This window comes from Natator depressus, chromosome 8 (assembly GCF_965152275.1).
Source record: "Natator depressus isolate rNatDep1 chromosome 8, rNatDep2.hap1, whole genome shotgun sequence".
NCBI lineage: Eukaryota > Metazoa > Chordata > Testudines > Cheloniidae > Natator > Natator depressus.
The window spans coordinates 18,161,354-18,181,203 of NC_134241.1; the positions used below are offsets into that span (position 1 = coordinate 18,161,354).

The 19,850-nt window shown below is 39.3% G+C and overlaps 1 protein-coding gene across 5 annotated transcripts in view; it reads left to right on the forward strand.

Annotated features, from left to right (window-relative positions):
* Positions 1-19,850, forward strand: part of TCERG1 (transcription elongation regulator 1) — a 53,406-nt gene that overhangs the window by 28,304 nt on the left and 5,252 nt on the right. For all 5 annotated transcript variants that reach the window (XM_074960524.1, XM_074960529.1, XM_074960526.1 and 2 more), the window contains 9 exons: positions 761-921; positions 2,670-2,736; positions 3,877-4,012; positions 5,266-5,355; positions 6,765-6,883; positions 9,078-9,228; positions 13,934-14,098; positions 15,596-15,778; positions 16,906-17,085. In XM_074960524.1, coding sequence (XP_074816625.1) covers positions 761-921; positions 2,670-2,736; positions 3,877-4,012; positions 5,266-5,355; positions 6,765-6,883; positions 9,078-9,228; positions 13,934-14,098; positions 15,596-15,778; positions 16,906-17,085 — 1,252 coding nt within the window. The remainder of the gene's footprint in view (positions 1-760; positions 922-2,669; positions 2,737-3,876; positions 4,013-5,265; positions 5,356-6,764; positions 6,884-9,077; positions 9,229-13,933; positions 14,099-15,595; positions 15,779-16,905; positions 17,086-19,850) is intronic.

The window sequence follows — 19,850 nt, forward strand, 5'->3', positions numbered from 1 at the left end:
GACTTTTACACATTTGGTGGAAACAACAAACACAGATTTGTTAGAGGACAGGTGCATTCAGAAGTGGCTCCCCTTCTCTCCCACAGAACTCAACTCTTCCAATCTGTTGGTGTATGGGTTTTTTTTTAATGTCTTCCCCTGTGGCTATTTCCTCATGCTTCTCTAATGCTGCATACAGTTTTATGAAGCAGGAGCTGCAGAATGAAAATTGACTAGGCTCCAGTCAGTTTTACTTACCCCTCAGCGTTTTGATCAGTAGCAGTGACACTTTAATATTTTCAGTTTTACTTTTTGCTGGTTGAGAAAGCTGTAGTATCAAATGCAGAATATCAGCTCTATTGCTGAGTGAGTAGGATGGTACTGTGTTGCTTCTCATTTGGAAGGTTAGCTTTGCAACATTATAAAGCTGCATTTTTTAACGAAAACTTATATTCTGCAGAAACTGAAAGTTTTAGGCCACTTGCCAGAGAAAGTTCTCTACTGGTGATTGGTGAGTGTGTGTGGGTTTTTAACCCTGTTGAAGTGCAGTATCATTCATTTAGCATCAGTTTGTTTTCCTCTGTTTCCGTAAAGTGGATAGTGAATAGCTGGAATAGATTAGAAATCTAAATTCTTTGCAGGGCAACATTAGAAAGCATTGTCTTTTTTCTGGGTGACTTCGTATTTTCAGTTCTTATGGGTGTTATAAAGCAGGCATATAAAATGAATATAGCTAAAACTGAACTTGGTGCATGTGCATTCTCTGTTTCAAAATTCTTAGGTGTGTGGTATGGACTGGTGATGAGCGGGTTTTTTTCTACAACCCAACCACTCGTCTCTCTATGTGGGACCGGCCAGAGGACTTAATTGGAAGAGCTGATGTGGACAAAATTATTCAGGAACCTCCTCACAAAAAAGGAATGGAAGAAGGAAAGAAACAAAGTAAGAGGAAAATCATCATTATTAGTCCCCATTCTCCCCATCACCACCTTCATAGGATTAATAGAGAGACAATGAACAACCTTTCACACAAGCTCCATTTTGTGCTTATTTTCAAAACGAGCATAAAAAATAAGTGATAGAACTGTAAGCCGACTTTGAAAAATGAGGTGTAATTATGAAATCAGAGACAACTAAATTAAGAAGCTGATTGGGATAGTAAATTGCAGATATATAAAGTGCTTAGAAAGAAAGTCCAAGAGAATAAAGGGGATGTTAATGACAGGAGAAATGTTATGTCTGTTAAAAGAAAATATGTATGAAAACAGACTAAAGGAATAAACAGTCTTTATTGAGAAGAAAGGTAGAAATGGTTAAAAAAATTATAGGAAACGAATAGATTTTCAGGCCAACAAAAAGTAGACAAAGATCTAATCACAAAGATAAGACAGTAAAATACTGGAGCATCGAAAGAAGGGAATTAAATTAACGTTGACTGAAATAAAATTCTGCAGAGATCAGAAATTGGTTATTTCTGGAGGTTAGGCAGCATTGTTTTCATTAGGAAGCTACTGAAGTAAGACTGTTTTGAGCATATTTTCTAATATATCATCCAAGAATGATAGACTTGCACATTTAGGGGGGAAGGCTGTTCTTGGAAGGAGAGGTATAAGGGTGATGATTTAATTCTAAAAATAGTAGTGCAAAATATTACTTTGCAATTAGAAGATATAAATGGGCTCTATGAAGCATTTACAAAGGCATGTTTTAGCCTCAGTTTTTTTTGGAAATGTGAGGTAGATGTTTAATTCCTTTAAAATATAAAACTGACCACAAATCATGTAGTGCAGTGTTTCTCAAACTTTTTGTGCTGGCTAGCCATGGACTTAAAAGAAAAAAATCATGACCCCCTCCCACCCTCCCTCTAGAAAGAATTGTGACCCTCTACCTTCAGCCCCACTTAGGGCACAGGGCTCAGGGCTTCAGCCAGGCCTGGGACTCAGGGCTCCAGCACCCCTTGAGGAGTTCCTGCTTGCAGCTTTCTTCCCTGGTGATCCTAATGAAGTGGAGTGGTGGCCCACTGTTTGATAACAGCTGATGATGTGTTTTCTTCCAACTTATACTAAAGTGCACCCCAGTCCTACAGTCAGATCCACGGGGGGAGGAAAGTGGGTCACCTATACAGTTCCCTGGGCTTCTTGCTGGGTTTAGGGATGATAGTTCGATTACTTAATTTCACTGAAATGAATGAGTTCAGCATTTTGAGTTTGTATATTTATGGTTCTGTTGTATTTTCTGCATGCTAGACCAAGCTTTGGCAAAAAGTGTATAAAACACCAATGAAAATAGAGTTCTTAAATCTTGTTATGGGAAAGGGATTTTAAATGTAATTAGTTAGCAGATTTCATAAGAACTAATCCCATCTGTTGAATGAATGGAAAATAGAATATGGAAGAGAATTGTTTTGTGGCTAATATTACAAAACCAGGGTGTTGGCGCTTGCTGTAACAATCTGATTTATAGGGATAATTAAAGATGGAGAGTTAAGCATAATGCCATAATGACAAAAATTACCGATCTCTGATGATATTTCTCTAAAACTGAATGAAGAATAGCATCTAATTTCTTTCAAAATAGAGAGTTAAAATTGTGATCAGGCAGCTTTATATAGTATGCAAGAAGCTTCAGGCATAAGTTGTGAACTTTTCTTTACTTCATCTAGAAGACTGTTAATGAAACTTACCTTACAGTTAAAGAAGATCATGAATCAGCGGAGGAAACAAATGATGATGAGCCTATTAAAACAAAGAAGCGGAAGTAAGTTAATCTTAAACTCTTAAATGGACTTAGTCTAGATCTAGAAGGCTCCGTCCTGGTCTCAGCGGCACTAATGCAACCCTGTTGAAGGCAATGGGATTGCGTGGGTGTAACGGAACAGGATTACTTTAGATTTCTGCTACCTTTCTTGCTAATGTTACTAAGTTTGAGGGTTTTAGAGCTGGATAGAATTCGTGTTGAGAGAGAATTCCATCTTCTGTGGAAGTCATAAATAATAAATGTGTGTTTGTGATAGAAGCTATCTGTGATAGCCAGATCTCCCTCAGGAGCATTTTGAGCTGTCTTTACATTATACAGTTCTGTGGCATTAGCATATGCCACTCATTTGCCCAGTTTGTGTTCACTCTGTTTGCACAAGTTTTTGTTGCCCAAAAAAGATAGTAGTATGGATTTTTGAGCTGGAGTTTTTCTATAAAAAGGCTGTTTTGACTGTGCTATAACATCATGAGTGATTGTTTTTGCTCTCTTTGATTTACAGAAAACCAGGGCAAATTTTATTGTTCCTAGAGCTATATGCCTTGTTACAAGTAGAACTACTTCCATCTTGGTATTTTATGTTGTTTGATGTAATCATGAGGTAGTCCCTGGTTATGACTGCGAGAATTTAGAATAATACTTCTGGGAACCAAGAATGTCTCCGTAAATATCCCTACAGGAGCAGTGTATTTTTGAAAAATGTCTTAACAATGTGGATTATTTGGTGGGGTTATTTTTTTGGCAGTTCCGTCCTTAAACTCAATTTGATGTACATTATAAATGTTATAAACTTGCTCAATCATGTCCTTTTTAACTCAGTAAACAGAGCCTGGTGTTTTTGACAAAGAGAGAGAATATAAATAGAGTATAAAACAAAAGATGGATTAAACTTTTAACCATAAAACTACTTTTCTTTCTAGTGATGTTACATTTTCTTCTGTGATTCGCTTTATAGTACTTAAAATCGGAATGCCTTGTTTGTGTTTATTCACTCTGATGTCAGTCTTTGACAAACCTCTTGCAGTGGTTTGTACAAGCCTGTATTGCTGGAATGATCTAAAATTTCTGTTCTATTTGTGACGTAGTTAGATTTCTTAACTGCAGTGTTAACATCACTTCTAAGAGGATGTTTCATTTTTACAGGAAAGATGACAACAAAGACATTGATTCAGACAAGGAGGCTGCCATGGAAGCTGAAATTAAAGCCGCACGTGAGAGGGCCATTGTCCCTCTGGAGGCGCGAATGAAACAGTTCAAGGATATGCTGCTAGAGAGAGGGGTCAGAGGAACTATCCTTTTGGCAATAAAGTAGAACCTTGTTAATTCTTACTTTGCTAATTTGCAAGCCTAATAATTCTCATACACGCAAAAGCAATCTCATTCCACTTCTGAGGAAAGATTGAATATGATTAGGGGCTGTGATTACTAAAATCATCACAGTTATCCTAAATAATTAAAACTGAGCTAAGTTGTCAAAATAAGTGAACCAAATATTCTGTGATGAATTATCTTTTCCTTTCATACCTCCCAATTCTTTGAGCCACAATCAGTGTGAATTAGCAAGATTTTGTTTTATATTTAATTTTCCGATGTTAGTTTTCAAGTTTCAGCAGTGTGCTGCTGATGTACAGCAAAGAGAAGGGGATAAATCCCTGCCCCGAAGACTTTTTTCTGTTTAAAAAAGTATGTAGTATATTGACAGGTCAAAACATAGGTAGGGAGGTGGAGACTTTTCAGAGGCACAAAAGTCATATTAGGCACCCAGTACCCATTGAAAATCAGTGGGAGTTGAGCACCTCGTTCCTGTTTGTTCTTTTAAAATCTTCCCATAATCACAACTTGAAAGGAGAAGAAGTTTCGCCTCATCTTTCCTTAGACTATTCTGCTAATGTGGAAAACTAGCCATTTATTTTTTAATTAAACTAAGTTTGAGGCTTGTTCAATCCCAGTTGACTTTTATAGATGCATTGACTTGCATATAAACATTGCTATCATTCTAGGAAAAGAGAAGAGGTTCCAAATTTGAAGTGATGCCTGTACATCTTTTGTTTTGATCCACGGCAGTGGCATTTTATGGGTTATTACAAAAAAGCTCCGTTGAGATCAGCTTACAGATAGCATTTTTTCAATACAAAGATCCATTTGTGTATGAGAAACTTTTAATTTAAAAACTCAGAACGTTTAGCAAAGGAACAGAGCAGTCATGGGAAATCAAAATGCAAAGCTTGAAGGTTCTCTTCTGATGTAGCGATTTTTAAATGCCACGCAGTAGTGGTTATTTTAATGAGTAATTAGATGTGTGTTACTTCTGTGTAATTATGTAGAAGTTTTCAGAGCCAATTAGTGTGGAAATTTGCCATGCTAACCTCCCACCGCTTGTCATCTATTAGTGATGAAAACTTCAGGATGGATTTCGGTTATGTCTTCTTTTTAACAGGTGTCCTGTAGATTTCAAGCAAAACGCACAGCCTTTGTATCTTTAGGGGAACTTAATTACCAGGCAAAATCCTGTCTATTTTTTACTTTTTAAAGGTTTCTGCCTTTTCAACCTGGGAGAAGGAGCTGCACAAGATAGTTTTCGATCCTCGGTACTTGCTTCTCAATCCTAAAGAAAGGAAACAGGTAATAGAAAAGGTTAATTAACTTCAAGACACACATCATTAAAAATAATCTTTGAAAGTATAGTTCTTTAAAACCTCCCCTTCGGGGACCTGTGTTGCAAATGTCTTTTTTTTTTAAATGCTTTATTTTCAACAAAGAGAGCAGAAGCTGGTACTTTATCTGATGGTAAGATTTATTTCCTGATGCAATGAAAATTATATATGGTTAGGTGGCTGCCAAAAAAGAGGTGCAGCAGAGAGCATCTTCATTGTCACACCAAAATATTAATAAAATGAGTAACAAACACATTAAAAATCTGAGCAATGAAAAATTCAAGCACATGCTTTATTATAAGGCAGGCTCAGTCCAGGAATCCTTTCCCCAGATGAAGGAAGAAAAGTGAAAAAACGTGAAAAGCCTAGGAGAGGAATAAGTCCCTTTTCTTAACATATTACCCAGAAGTGTTTCATCTTTTTATTTTTATATTAGTATATTTAAATCCTCCAAATAAGTCTCAGGTTAACAAACAAGTTATGGGGGGGAAATGTTCATATGATGACAAATACTAATGTATTACACCACTTCCCATACATGCATTGGGAATGGATTCTGAGTGTATTACAGAAGCAATTCCAATCTCTACATTACTGTTGCTATGCAAATATGTGAGTGTTGCATAAATGGATGGTCTCTATTATAATGGTAATTAATCCCTTAGTGTAAGTAGTCAGGATTACGCAGGATGCCCATGCTAATATAAAATGTATCAGTTGTTAGGGGGAAAGGAGAAGTTCTGTTCTCTTGTAAAGAGGTATCTAACAAGAATGGATTAGTAATTCCTTCCAAAATAATGGGGGGAGGGGGTGCGTGTGTGTGTAATACACACATACACACGGACCCACACCATTATTTTGGAAGGAATTACTAATCCATTCTTGTTAGATACCTCTTTACAAGAGAACAGAACTTCTCCTTTCCCCTAACAACTGATACATTTTATATTAGCATGGGCATCTTGCCTAATCCTGACTACTCATATATATAAAGAATGAATGAAAGGGAAATGGTATTCGTTATTTTGGGTATTTGAGTACTGCCAGAGTTCATCTACTAGCAGAGCTTGGGGAGATATGGTAAAATGGCTTCCTTTGGAATTGTCCTGCAATTGGAGAAATAAATGTTGGGCCCGGGCCCTGAGGGGTCATACAGAGACTATCTGTGAGTGTGAGATTTCTCTACTAATATGAGGTCAGATCTGCCAGTTTGCTGGGCCAAAGCAGGCATACCCTTCCACAGACTATTTGGGGAAACTCTGCAAGTTAAAACACATGAAGTTTTCTTTCCCTTCGCCCTTTCCCTACTTCCCTTCATAGGGGATGATAATATGGCTCCAAATTTGTACATCTTATGTCTGATTGGTATTTCTCTAGGTATTTGACCAGTATGTGAAGACCAGAGCAGAAGAAGAGCGCAAGGAAAAAAAAAACAAAATAATGCAGGCCAAGGAGGATTTCAAGAAAATGATGGAAGAAGCAAAGTTTAATCCAAGGTAGGTGGCGTATTTCACATTCACATGTGAAAGCTTTTACCAGGTCAAAATCCATTTTATTTTTCAGTAGGGCAATTTAACCCCCCTTTTGCTCCTTACTCTTTCAAAACTGTAAAAGAAGGGGGAAATGAACTCTAGAAAAACGTTGGGCCTGTTGAAATGTATTATTTTCCTCTGCATGATTATAGGCTGCCTAACCAACAGAGTGCTGGAATTTTGGGGTTTGTGATGTTTTATATATTCTAATTCACTGGTTCAGAATGTGAAAAAATCCCCAGCACATGACTGGGTGGTGAGAAAGGGCTCATTTTTTTTTCTGAGTGTTCTCATGTAGCTCTTGTAGCCTTTGTGGATCGTACTGGCCTGTGAGAAGTTTTCCTTGTAGCAGCAGAACATCACAGTATACGTATTTGGGTTTGTTTGGTTGTTTTTTTTTTTTTACCTTCAATGAATAAGTGTATATCATGTATTTGTGGATGTGTAGATAGTGTACACAGTATTACAGACAATATTAATTTTGCAGTATAAAAATCACAATGAATCTATGCCATCCCGGGGTATCTATTGCAATAAGTGTTCTGGTGTTTTTAGCATGGGTACTAGATATTCTAGATTATGGTGCCAAGATACCTGAATTGCCCATGTTCGTAGTTCTCGCCCAAACAGCTCATAACCATCCTTATGTCACTTAATAGCTTATAAGCGTTATATTTTACATTAGATGTATTTCAGTGTCACTTTTAACCTAGATCAGACAGGAATTCTTTTATGTTAAAACAACGGTTCATTTGATTCACTTCAACTTCATGGATTCAGTGACATACATTGAAATGTGCTGGAAGCTGGCATATGCAGTCTTTAGGCTAACCAGCGTAATTGACTTCACATCTGTAAAAGCAATCATCAATCAGCAGTGTTTTTAGACACCCAGTAAGGGAAGTTGTCAGTAAAATTACATTTTTTGGCAGCTGTGGGATTTTGAGTATTTAAAATACATTAATGGATGTGCTAAATATTCCTTCAGAATGATTGACTTTAGTACTTTGCAACCCAAGAAAAACTAAAACTGTTATCTCTGCGAGTGTTTATGTATACCAAGACAAACACTGTTTTCGCACAGAAAAAAAAATAAAAATGGGAGAGAAGAATATAATTTCCAGATGAGGGAGTTCATGTTTTGTTTTACCCTATCCTTCATCTTCTAGTGGCAGTTGTTTGTCTAAGGCATTGCTGCACTTCCATGGGTGTCAACTACTTAAAAAAAATCATCTATCCCAGTCTAACATGCTCAAGTTTGTATTCCACTCTTTTTATACAGCTCGTGTTCTTCAGTATAGCTGTACATTCACTTTCTAATCTTTTTGAACAAGCTATCAAATTTTCTTCTTGTTTTAATTTACCCTACAGCAACGGTAGGCGGGATTTTCCAAGTCTAATTATTTCCATGCTGTGATGAACACATTCGTATGATTATAAGTGTCTCACGTATTCTTGGGGCCAGATTTGCATCAGATCTTGGAAAAAGCACAGTAGTGTTTTTTTTCGAGGTAAGTGGCAGTACTATATTTACTGCACATCTGAGATTGGAATCTGGCCCTGGAGGTGAGAGAACTGTAAAGAAAATGCTACAGAGATAATGGGTGGAAAGCCTTGCACTACTGCACCTGCTCATAGTGTTAAAAATATCCCAACTTCTTGTGTCATAAGGTTAAACTATATAATGTTCATTGCAGGAAAATTAATTTATCCAGTGTTCTACATTGACTAACACCGGATGTTGAATTTCCCAGTCTTAGCACAGTTTGGCTGCAAGTGAGTGCATGTCAATTTTAGATCGCACAGCCGTGAAATATCTGGATAGGCTGGACTACAGTGTTAATCCACAAAAAATTAAGGTTTTTTTAGACAATTGTATTAAGTAAATTTATTTTCTTTGGTTGCATTGTAATCTTTTTCCGAAACCTGCACAGATAATATAAGTGCAAGTCTTGAACAATATTCTTCTTTGTGTCTGCTTAACCCAACTCCTTTCTGTAGTTTACTGATCAGTTATTTGCATAGTGAGAACAGAGGGGTTTTTTTTTTTAATTGTATTTTGGCACGTGAGCTAGCAGAAGAGATGGTGTTTTCTGCTGAACCTACTTCACAGCAAAGATAGCGCGAACAAATCAATTCACTTGCCATTTTGTTACAGAGCTACTTTTAGTGAATTTGCAGCCAAGCATGCTAAAGACTCGAGATTCAAGGCAATTGAAAAGATGAAAGATCGAGAGGCCTTGTTTAACGAGTTTATCACAGCGGCAAGAAAGAAGGAAAAAGAAGATTCGAAGACCAGAGGTGAGAAGGTAAGGTGGTTTTAGTTCCAGTGGTGTGAGTGGTGGGAGCTTGAATGGGATGGAAGAAAGCCAGTACTTGGTTTCCAGTGTTTTCGCTGAGATTTTTGTTCCCCAGCCTTACAGCTTTTAAAAATACAAATATTTGACTACTGCTTTTTTTTTATGGCCTTTTAAATTAATCTTATTAATTTTGCAGGTATATCAACTTTTAGTAAATGTAAATATACTGATCGTTTATTATATTAAAAAAAAACCCCAAAAACCACAAGTCACATCATGCTGTTTTAACTGGAATGATATTTGTCTTTTTTTTAAAAAAAAGGTGACATCCTGGAGGATGAAAAGGATGCTTGTCTTCTTTGGGTAGAAAATCCAGAACTGGCCACTACCTTCCTCTTCTCTCAGTGGTGGCTATAAGATTTCAGAATTCTTTGTAGACTATTCCATTTAAATTTCAAAAAGCTGCTTTGTCTCCTTTTTCTACCTAAAAGATAGCACTTGAGTGACTTTCTAATCTTTCAGTAAACATACCTTAAATATAAATTACTGCTTATCAGAATTAAAGGTCGACTATTAAAGATTAATGAATTCCAAATGTCATTTGGCTGCGATGTCAATACTCAGGAGCAAGTGCTCACCACTGGGAAAACAGACTGCAATGGAGGTGGCATCAATAGTGTTACCATCAGAATATGCAGCCTCTTTCCTAAATGTCCCTGTGTGTTGTGTGAATGGAGAAGAATAACCTCTGAAGCCTAATCATTTTTGACATTTAAAATCTCCAACATTTATCTTGTAAAACAGAGCTAGTGTAAAGTCCACTTATTAGGAAGCAGTGGTGAGAGAGTAGCATGACACTTGTAGAAGAGAAAATGCTGTGGCATACAAGAATTGGAATACCTTAATAATTGAAATGGCAATTTTGGATAAATATTTCCAAAGTAAAGAATTTGATTCCTCTAATTTAATGCATTATTGGTTTTTAAATTACATTTATTCTATTGCTGATATTTTCAATAAATGATTATGCTTTCAGAGAAAACTAATGAAATCTAATTGAAAACTATACCTAAACTTTTACATACTGTATTTGAACCACAATGTGGAATTTAAAAACACTGTTTTTGCACCATAGCAATAGTTTAGCTGAAAGTGTAAAGAGATGTAAATGCTTTTAGTTTTAATATTGCATGATTGTTCTAAATTAGACAAGTTAAAAGAAGAAAGACTGTATTTCTCTTTGTACTTGAAACTAATGTTCTTTTTCCAAAAGCCTTTTGTAACCATTTTATGTATTCTGTTTTATAACAAGTGGATAGACTTTACAGTTATGTGCTGTGCGGCCTGTCAATCAGTTCAGTCTGACAGCTGTCAATCACTGACACGCAAAGTATTATGGGATTCCCTAGTGAGGAAAGAATTGGTATCTCTGTGTGGTGACTTTAGCCTCCCGCAGTTCCGGTACTTTACATTTTTTTAGTTTTTCCTTGTGAAGTGATGAGAGTTGTGCCCAGAATGTGTTGACTGAAAAAAAAAATCTAAATACACCTGCAGTATTTTCAGCCTTATTTTTGTTTTCTTTAAAAAAAAAAAAAAAGTAAAATAAAATAAAATAAGGCAGCTAAATTGTAAAGTGAAGCTTTCTCAGCCAATATTAAAAATCCAAAGATTTTCTATAAAGAAGGTAAGCTCTTCACAGAAATCTTTAAAGTAAGGGTTTGAAATACGGTTTTGATTTCAGTTGAGATTTATTATACTAAACAGTGCCATGGGAGCCTCTCTTTCATATGGTCATACAGTCCTTTTTATTACTGTAATGTGTCAAATCCTGCCCACCTTTACTCATATGAGTAAGTGGAACTCCATAGGTATTATTCAAGTGAGTAAGGTGAGCGAAGTTTGGCTCAGTGTGTGAATTTTCAAGGTGAAGAAATGAAGGAATCAAGTGTAATATGGGTTGGTAACATGGAAGCTTTTCTGCAAGTTCTCATCACACTGACCCAGAACACTTCCTGTCTTCCTCTGGCCTTTCCTCAAAATAGATATTGCAAGAAAACTAGCATAAAAGGCCAACAAACTCAGTCTAAGCTGAAGTCTCAGCCATATGTATACTCACTTTGCCAAGATTATAAGGTTAGTGCATTAACTTTGTTCCGTCTAATCGTTATTATCCTATATTAATAGCTTTCTACCTGCCATTCTGCTCTCGTTTAGGCATGTACTCTGTTCTTTCTCAGTTCAGGACACTTAAGTTGGCAACATCTTAAGCCCTTACATAGCAAGATGACAAAATTTTCTCAGGTTTATTGTTTTAATTAATGGCTTGTTAATATCTTGCCCCACCTATTGACTTGAGGTAGCCTGTCTTAGTGCACTGCCTTGTGCCATGTGCATGTAACCAAGGACGTTTTTGGGTGCCGAAACAGTGTTTGCTGGCCTCTGTGTTAGAACTGTTAAAAACGGCATTGCATTTTCTGAGGGAAGAAAGCTACTGGCTACAGGTTCCCATTTACTACTAAACAGGCCCATAGTAAAGGAACAGTCAGCTAAGACAATGTCTGTTCCTTCTTGGCTGAAGAAAAAGTACTAGGTTGTGAGATCATGCTGGCTTTCAAGAAGGAGAGGAGGGAAGACAGCTAACTGTTTCTGTAGTAACAGGGAAAAATGTTGTGTTGATTCTTGAGCTGGAGCTCGTGCCATTGTATTACTGTTTGCAGTTGTGCTTTGCTTGTGCAGTGTTTTAGTCCCCCTTCTCCTTGTAAGAGGAACCACTGCATATTGTGGATTCTCACCAGGCTCTCAGGATGGATTAATGAATAGCCAGTGACCAGTGTAAAAAGGAAGCAGAAATACTGTCTGTGTAGGTATATATTACAAAAGAGTGCTCCTGTTTACACTTTGACCAATAAGATACCCTTACTTTTATAGATTTCTGTAGTAACATCTGAGAACTCCTTGTTTTACATTTTAAATGTAAGTTCCTAATGCTCATGGCTTAGAAAGCTTCGTATCTTGATACTGCTTGCATGTTTTATTTAAGATCAATTCTGGAACAACATACAGCATTTTATAAAATAAGTAAAAGGTTTTGCTTTGTATCTTGTTCAGCACCCTAAGGTAGAGTTACAGTACTGTAGGTGAAGAGTTACAAACTTCTCCACTGTAACACTAAGGAGTTGTTTCCTAATCTCTACTGTACTTGTCTCCTGTCTTGAGATAGCACAGGAGAAGTCCATAAAGGTTCTTACAAACCTAAGCAATAAAAACACTGTCAAGAGCCAAGTTCATCAGTGGGGAAGCCTGCAGAATATTGGCTCTGATCTTCATTTTACTTTAATATGTGGTAATAACTATATATATGTCATTTTAAGAGAGCTGGAAGATTTCAGTTAGCTGATAAGGCACACACTTCGATAGCCTTACATTAGTCTTCAACTCCCATTGTTAACGTCTGTATGTGGGAGCGCAAAATATATAGCCAAGCCAGCCCAAGCTAGGTAATAGTATTGTACTGCAGCAAAGGAACTAGTTATGGTTTTGTTCCTATGCCACCAGGGCTTGGTAGTGCTGTGAAGGCAGCATGCTTAACCCTGGGTAGAGAGTGCTTTGAGCCATTCAGTGGGCTCTAGCCCTTCAACAAGTGATGTCAACTGGCCTCTCAAGGGAAGGCTTGTTCTCTTGATTCAGAAAGATGGTGGCTTAAATGCCAGGGCCTTGAGGGTTTGAAATGGTGGGAATTAAAGAAAAAATTCTAAGATCCCAAAAGGGATATGGAGGAACATCCACCCCAGGGTTAAAAATCCTTGCCACCTGTACAGTAGCTGCCCTTGCAACTGCTGATGTGATGTTGTATCACTAGTTTGGCTCTTCTGTCCTGAGGTCCAAAGTTAGGGTAGGACTAGATCTGTTAGTCCTCCGTAGTGTTGTAGCTGTGTCCAGCGTTGAGGGTTTTATTATTTGTAACATGCCATTTCCATTTTTTAAAGTAGCTACAAATATTTGTTTATACTTAAATAATATATTTTAAATGTAACTGCTGAATTACAGCATATGGGCACACTTTTGAATATATCCGTCTTCTTAAGACTATAGACTTAATCATTATTTGCTTAAGTTCTGTACATCTTTGTTCAGTTAAAAAAGGTTTAATGAAATGTAACTAAAATCCCACTATTGATCTTAAACAGGAGATCGCTGTACTGTTTGCTGTTTAATCGCAGATACTGTATATACCTCCATCCACTGTAAACTTGAGGCATGAACCCATGGGTATTTGCGCTCCCTAATTAGGGCTCTGCTTAAAATCTAACTAGCTACTGTGTCATGGATGCCCTGAAATACTGGTTTGTGCAGTACAGAAGTTGGAGGGATTGTATTTTAAAAGCTCAACAAGAAAGCTTAAATTAGAGTAGAGCAAGAAAACTAAGTGTGTGGATGAGTATTTCTTTAAGGTATACAGCTAATCTTAGATTTTGATAGTCTTCCTAGTGTTTCTGTTTTAATATATTTCACAAAAAGTATACCCAAAGTGGATTTTAGAGATAATGAACCCTAAAATTCAATATACTTTTAGTGATTTTGATGTTCTAGTATGTAAAATTCATATAGTTTGCTTCGTTGAGGTAAGTCTGCCTCTTTTTCTGTTTTTCCAAACATTCAGGAATCCTGTTATTCATGAATTGTTTTTCTTCCTATATCTTCTACGTAAAAATAGATTAAAATGGACTTCTTTGAACTACTGTCTAATCACCACTTAGACAGTCAGTCTCGCTGGAGCAAAGTGAAGGACAAAGTAGAGACTGACCCCCGTTACAAAGCAGTGGATAGCTCTTCACAGAGGGAAGACCTTTTTAAACAGTACATTGAAAAAATAGCTAAGGTATGTGTGTCATAGTTAAGTGCTGGGTAATACTTTCACTGTTGTCTACACTGTTGTTCATATATTTTAAGCACTTTCAGAGATTTGTAATGCTATCACTTTTGTAGTGATACACATGGAATGCAGCCAGACATTTCCTAGTTCCTATTAGTTGCAGGAATAGCTAGATACTTAGTCATATACTTTAGCTGTTAATCACAATCTCCCAGATCATCCCTTGACACAGGTTTACAGTGCATGAGCGCTGTCCATGCTAATTCTGCCCGTGTGCACAAACCTGGGGAGTGGAAAAGGTACTTGAGAGAATTTGTCAGGCAGAGAGAGGGGTAGAGCCTGCAATAGCTCCTTTTCATAGCCACGTATTCCCAACCAGACTAGCAGAGGTTTCCTTCTTTCATGTGGTTTCCTTTCAAGTGAACTCCAGTTGACTCATATGCAGTGCCTCCATTAGTTCTTCCACTTCTGTTTCATGTTCCTACCTGCCTCTTCAAGGAGCTAATGCCATGAATGAGAAGTTAAAAATAGTTTAACTAGCATTAATTTCCACAGCAATTTGCAGTTGAGCTTGTCGCTACATCGGGGAGCATGCTTTATAGAGTGGCTGCTCTCTGACCTGTTTCCTTCCCCAACTCCCATCCAGTGAAGATCCAAACTGGCAATGGTCACTTAATAGCACTTATTTATTATATAGAGATTTTAATTCATAGATCTCAATGCACTTTATAAAGAAAGGATTATCTCCATTTTACATAGAGAGCAAAAAGGTGAAGTGACTTGTCCAAGGTCACAGAGCAGTCTAGTGCACGGTCCATCAGACAACATCACTTTCCCCTCTCCTTCTTTCAGTTGTATTAGTTTTGAATATTTATTTTTGCAAGATGAGATTTTGGGGGACTCAAAAGCAGCATGCAGTTCAGCTCACTCCTTTGCTTTCATGTGCATGAGCAGAGGAGGGGAACATCTGTCCCAAAGAGGTGGGATGGACACAAGATTTATCTGTTGTACTTGAACTGAATAGCCTCATCATTCAGACAATCATTTTGAGGTTTGATTTCTCCTCCGTGGGATGGGTTGAGGCATGTCTCTTTAAGGATGTTACAATAGCCACATACAAATGGTTGAATGGTCTTTGACATTTTAAAGCACAGGATTTTTAACACCGCTGTTGAGCTTTTCCTGCACTTTAAGTTCACAAAATAAAATCTTTAGCAAGATTAGCTTTTAGTGTTGCCAGCCAGCACCCTGTCTACACTGTGGCTCTCAACATTGCTAACATTGCCTGTAAGCCAGTGTTAGCAACAGAAGGAATTCTTGCAAAAATGCCCTAAGTGGAGACAAACCTAGGTAGTTCAGAAGTGGTATATTTCATTTTACCTATTTCATAAATGACAGTTTGTTTAATGATACTCATCCTCTTGTTTCCATTAACTGTTTCCATTAAGATGCTGCCTCTTTATATGTTGTTAATGGGGAAATATGCTTTTGCTTCTGATTCAGAATTTAGACTCTGAAAAGGAAAAGGAATTGGAAAGGCAGGCTCGCATTGAGGCAAGTTTGCGTGAACGAGAAAGGGAGGTTCAGAAAGCTCGTTCTGAGCAGACCAAGGAAATCGATAGAGAACGTGAACAACACAAACGAGAAGAGGCTATCCAGAATTTCAAAGCGCTTCTATCTGATATGGTGAGGCTTGCACAGTTCTGTCTCTGATTTGATTACTGTAGGACTTTATCTTTGCCAGAACAGTTCATCTACTTGTTACACTAATATAGAAATAAGTTCCCTGACTACACAGCAGCACATTAGCACTGGTAGTGATTAAGCTTCTGTTTCCATGATGCATTTATTTTTTCAGGATTTTTGTCTTGCTGGGAAAAATATGCTTGCTTCAGCCTCACAGTTGGTGTCTGAGGTTTCATCCAACAAGTGTATTATTACAATATTACCAAAAAAGGCAATTAAAATTGTAAATACTTTGTACTAGAAACTCTAATGCACACGTTGGAAATGAAGATTTATTGATTCCAGAGCATTTTCCTCACCTCGTTTTGTCTGCCCTACTCATGTACCCAGCATAGCATCTGACCCAGCTCTTTCCACTTCTCAGTTAGAGAGTACTTTATTGCACTAGCTGATCCAACCCTTGAAATACCACTTCCTAAGAGGGCAGACTTGGTGAGATGAGAATCTCGTGGTATGAAAGGGGAACCTCTTGCCTGCTGATCTAAGATGTGGCATACCTGAAAGGTGGGTGGTGGTTGAACACAGATTCCAGTCCTGTTGTCTTTTCGGGGGGAAGGTGCAGTATATAAATCCAGTTTCTGTTGACCCAGTTTCTTTGCTAAGGACATAATGCAGGTAATATAGATTTAGCAGGAGCTCCTTGGAGGTTGTTTCTGGTTCCAGAGAGTAAACCTTGGACTAAGTAAAGTACCCAGTAGCCACTAGGAATTGATTATGATGTATTTCAGAGGCTGCTCTTCTCGGTTAATACAGTATATTATTCATAGGGGAGGATCCTGATTTTTCTATAGAGAATGGCAGAGCAGTCCAAGTAGGGTGTATCTATCTCCATCTGAACTGGTGCACAGTGAGACTCTCTGCAGCATGAGGTTGGCATTTGACAGTGGTTAACTGCATGAAAGCTGTCATTGTCTCTTACCCCCCTTACCAAATGCAGTTTTAATTCAGGTAAAAGTTGATGATGAAGTATAAGCTAAGTGTTTGAAGAATTGTCTGATAATGAAACAGAGAAAGAACGTTTTTGTAAAAGAGAAGTAGTTTTTATAAAATGTAAATTTTTGTGTCAGGTGAGATCTTCAGATGTGTCATGGTCCGATACTAGGAGGACGCTCCGAAAAGATCATCGGTGGGAATCTGGCTCCCTGCTAGAAAGAGAAGAGAAAGAGAAGCTTTTTAATGAACACATTGAAGCACTTACCAAAAAGAAGAGGGAGCATTTTAGGCAACTTCTGGATGAAACTTCAGCGGTAAGAGACTTGTGCCTGAAGGCAGTACAGTTGATGAAAATGAGTGTCTAGAAATGGAAATGACCACTTACGAGGTGGAAGAAAAGTGAAGATAGTGAAGTATTAATGCTATTATACAAGGCACTGGTCAGACCTTATTTGGTCACCCATGTTCAAGAAAGATTAATTTAAACTAGAACAGGTGCAGAGAAGAGCTACTAGGATGATCAGGGGAATGGAGGGCCTATTTTAGGAAATTGGCAGAGCTTGGCTTATTTAGCCTTACAAAAAGAAGGCTGAGGGTGGATATGATTGTTCTCTGTAAATACATTAGGGGGATAAATACCAAGGAGAATGAAGAGCTGTTTCAGCTAAAGGACAGTGTTGACACAGGAACAAATGGATATAAAGTGGCCGTGAACAAATTCAGGCTGGAAATTAAAAGGTTTCTGACAATCCAAAGGGTGAGGTTCTGGAACAGCTTCCCAATAGGAGTGGTAGGGACAAACTACTTAATTAGTTTTGAGAGAGAGCTCGACAAATTTATGAGGGCAATTGTATAACAGGGTTGGTTGTGATGGTACATTGGTATGTTCCCAAAGCTCTTGTTTCAGGGTTTCAGCTGGCCACTGGCAAGGGTCTGGAAGGGATTTTTTTGTCCCCCAGTGTATTCTGGGAGGGGTTTTTAATCTCCTTCCTCTGAAGCATCAGGGATGATCACGACTGAAGATGGAATATTGGACAGGGCGGGCCAGAGCTCTGAGATGGCACCAAACATTGTCTCTCAGGTGCTTGGCTGGCTGGTTCTTGTTCACGTACTCAGGGTCTAACTCAGGGGTGGGTAAACTTTTTGGCCTGAGGGCCACATCGGGGTTGCGAAACGGTATGGAGGGCCGGATAGGGAAGGCGGTGCCTCCGCAAACAGCCTGGCCTCCACCCCCTCCCACTTCCCACTCCCTGACTGCCCACCTCAGAACCCCCGACCCATCCAACGCCCCCTGCTCCTTGTCCCCTGACTGCCCCCTCCTGGGGCCCCCCCGCCTCTAACTGCCCACCTGCTATCCAGCCCCCCACCCCCTGCTCCCTGTCTCCTGACCGCCCCCCTCCCCGAACCTTCGCCCCCTGTCCCCTGACTGCCCCCCAGGACCTCCTGTCCCATATTCAATCCTTCCCCTCCCCCTGCCCCCTTACCATGCTGCTCAGAGCAGCAGGACAGGCTTATTGGAAAGCCTGGGAGGTAGGCGGGTGCAAGCTGTGCTGCCGGCATGGCGGTGTGGCTGCAGGGGAGGTGTCGGGGGCTTGCCTCCCTGGCCGGGAGCTCAGGAGCTAGGCAGGACAGTCCCGGGGGCCGGACGTGGCCTGCGGGCCGTAGTTTGCCCACCTCTGAATCATAGAATATCAGGGTTGGAAGGGACCTCAGGAGGTCATCTAGTTCAACCCCTTGCACAAAGCAGGACCAATCCCCAACTAAATCATCCCAGCCAGGGCTTTGTCAAGCCTGACCTTAAAAATATCTAAAGAAGGAGAGTCCACCACCTCCCTAGGTAACGCATTCCAGTGCTTCACCACCCTCCTAGTGAAAATTTTTTTCCTAATATCCAACCTAAACCTCCCCCACTACAACTTGAGACCATTACTCCTCGTTCTGTCATCAGCTACCACCGAGAACAGTCTAGATCCATCCTCTTTGGAACCCCCTTTCAGGTAGTTGAAAGCAGCTATCAAATCCCCCCTCATTCTTCTCTTCCGCAGACTAAACAATCCCAGTTCCCTCAGCCTCTCCTCATAAGTCATGTGTTCCAGTCCCCTAATCATTTTTGTTGCTCTCCGCTGGACGTTTTCCAATTTTTCCATATCCTTCTTGTAGTGTGGGGCCCAAAACTGGACACAGTACTCCAGATGAGACCTCACCAATGTTGAATAGAGGGGAACAATCACGTCCCTCGATCTGCTGGCAATGCCCCTACATATACATCCCAAAATGCCATTGGCCTTCTTGGCAACAACGGCACACTGTTGACTCATATCCAGCTTCTCGTCCACTGTAACCCCAGGTCCTTTTCTGCAGAACTGCTGCCGAGCCATTCGGTCCCTAGTCTGTAGTGGTACATGGGGTTCTTCCGTCCTAAGTGCAGGACTCTGCACTTGTCCTTGTTGAACCTCATCAGATTTCTTTTGGCCGAATCCTCTAATTTGTCTAGGGCCCTCTGTATCCTATCCCTACCCTCCAGCATATCTACCTCTCCTCCCAGTTTAGTGTCATCTGCAAACTTGCTGAGGGTACAGTCCACACCATCCTCCAGATCATTTATGAAGATATTGAACAAAACCAGCCCGAGGACCGACCCTTGGGGCACTCCACTTCATACCGGCTGCCAACTAGACATGGAGCTATTGATCACTACCCATTGAGCCCGACAATCTAGCCAACTTTCTATCCACCTTATAGTCCATTCATCCAGCCCATACTTCTTTAACTTGCTGGCAAGAATATTGTGGGAGACCGTGTCAAAAGCTTTGCTAAAGTCAAGGAACAACACATCCACCGCTTTCCCCTCATCCACAGAGCCAGGTATCTCGTCATAGAAGGCAATTAGATTAGTCAGGCATGACTTGCCCTTGGTGAATCCATGCTGACTGTTCGTGATCACTTTCCTCTCCTCTAAGTGCTTCAGAATTGATTTTTTGAGGACCTGCTCCATGATTTTTCCATGGACTGAGGTGAGGCTGACTGGCCTCTAGTTCCCAGGATCCTCCTCCTTCCCTTTTTTAAAGATGGGCACTAT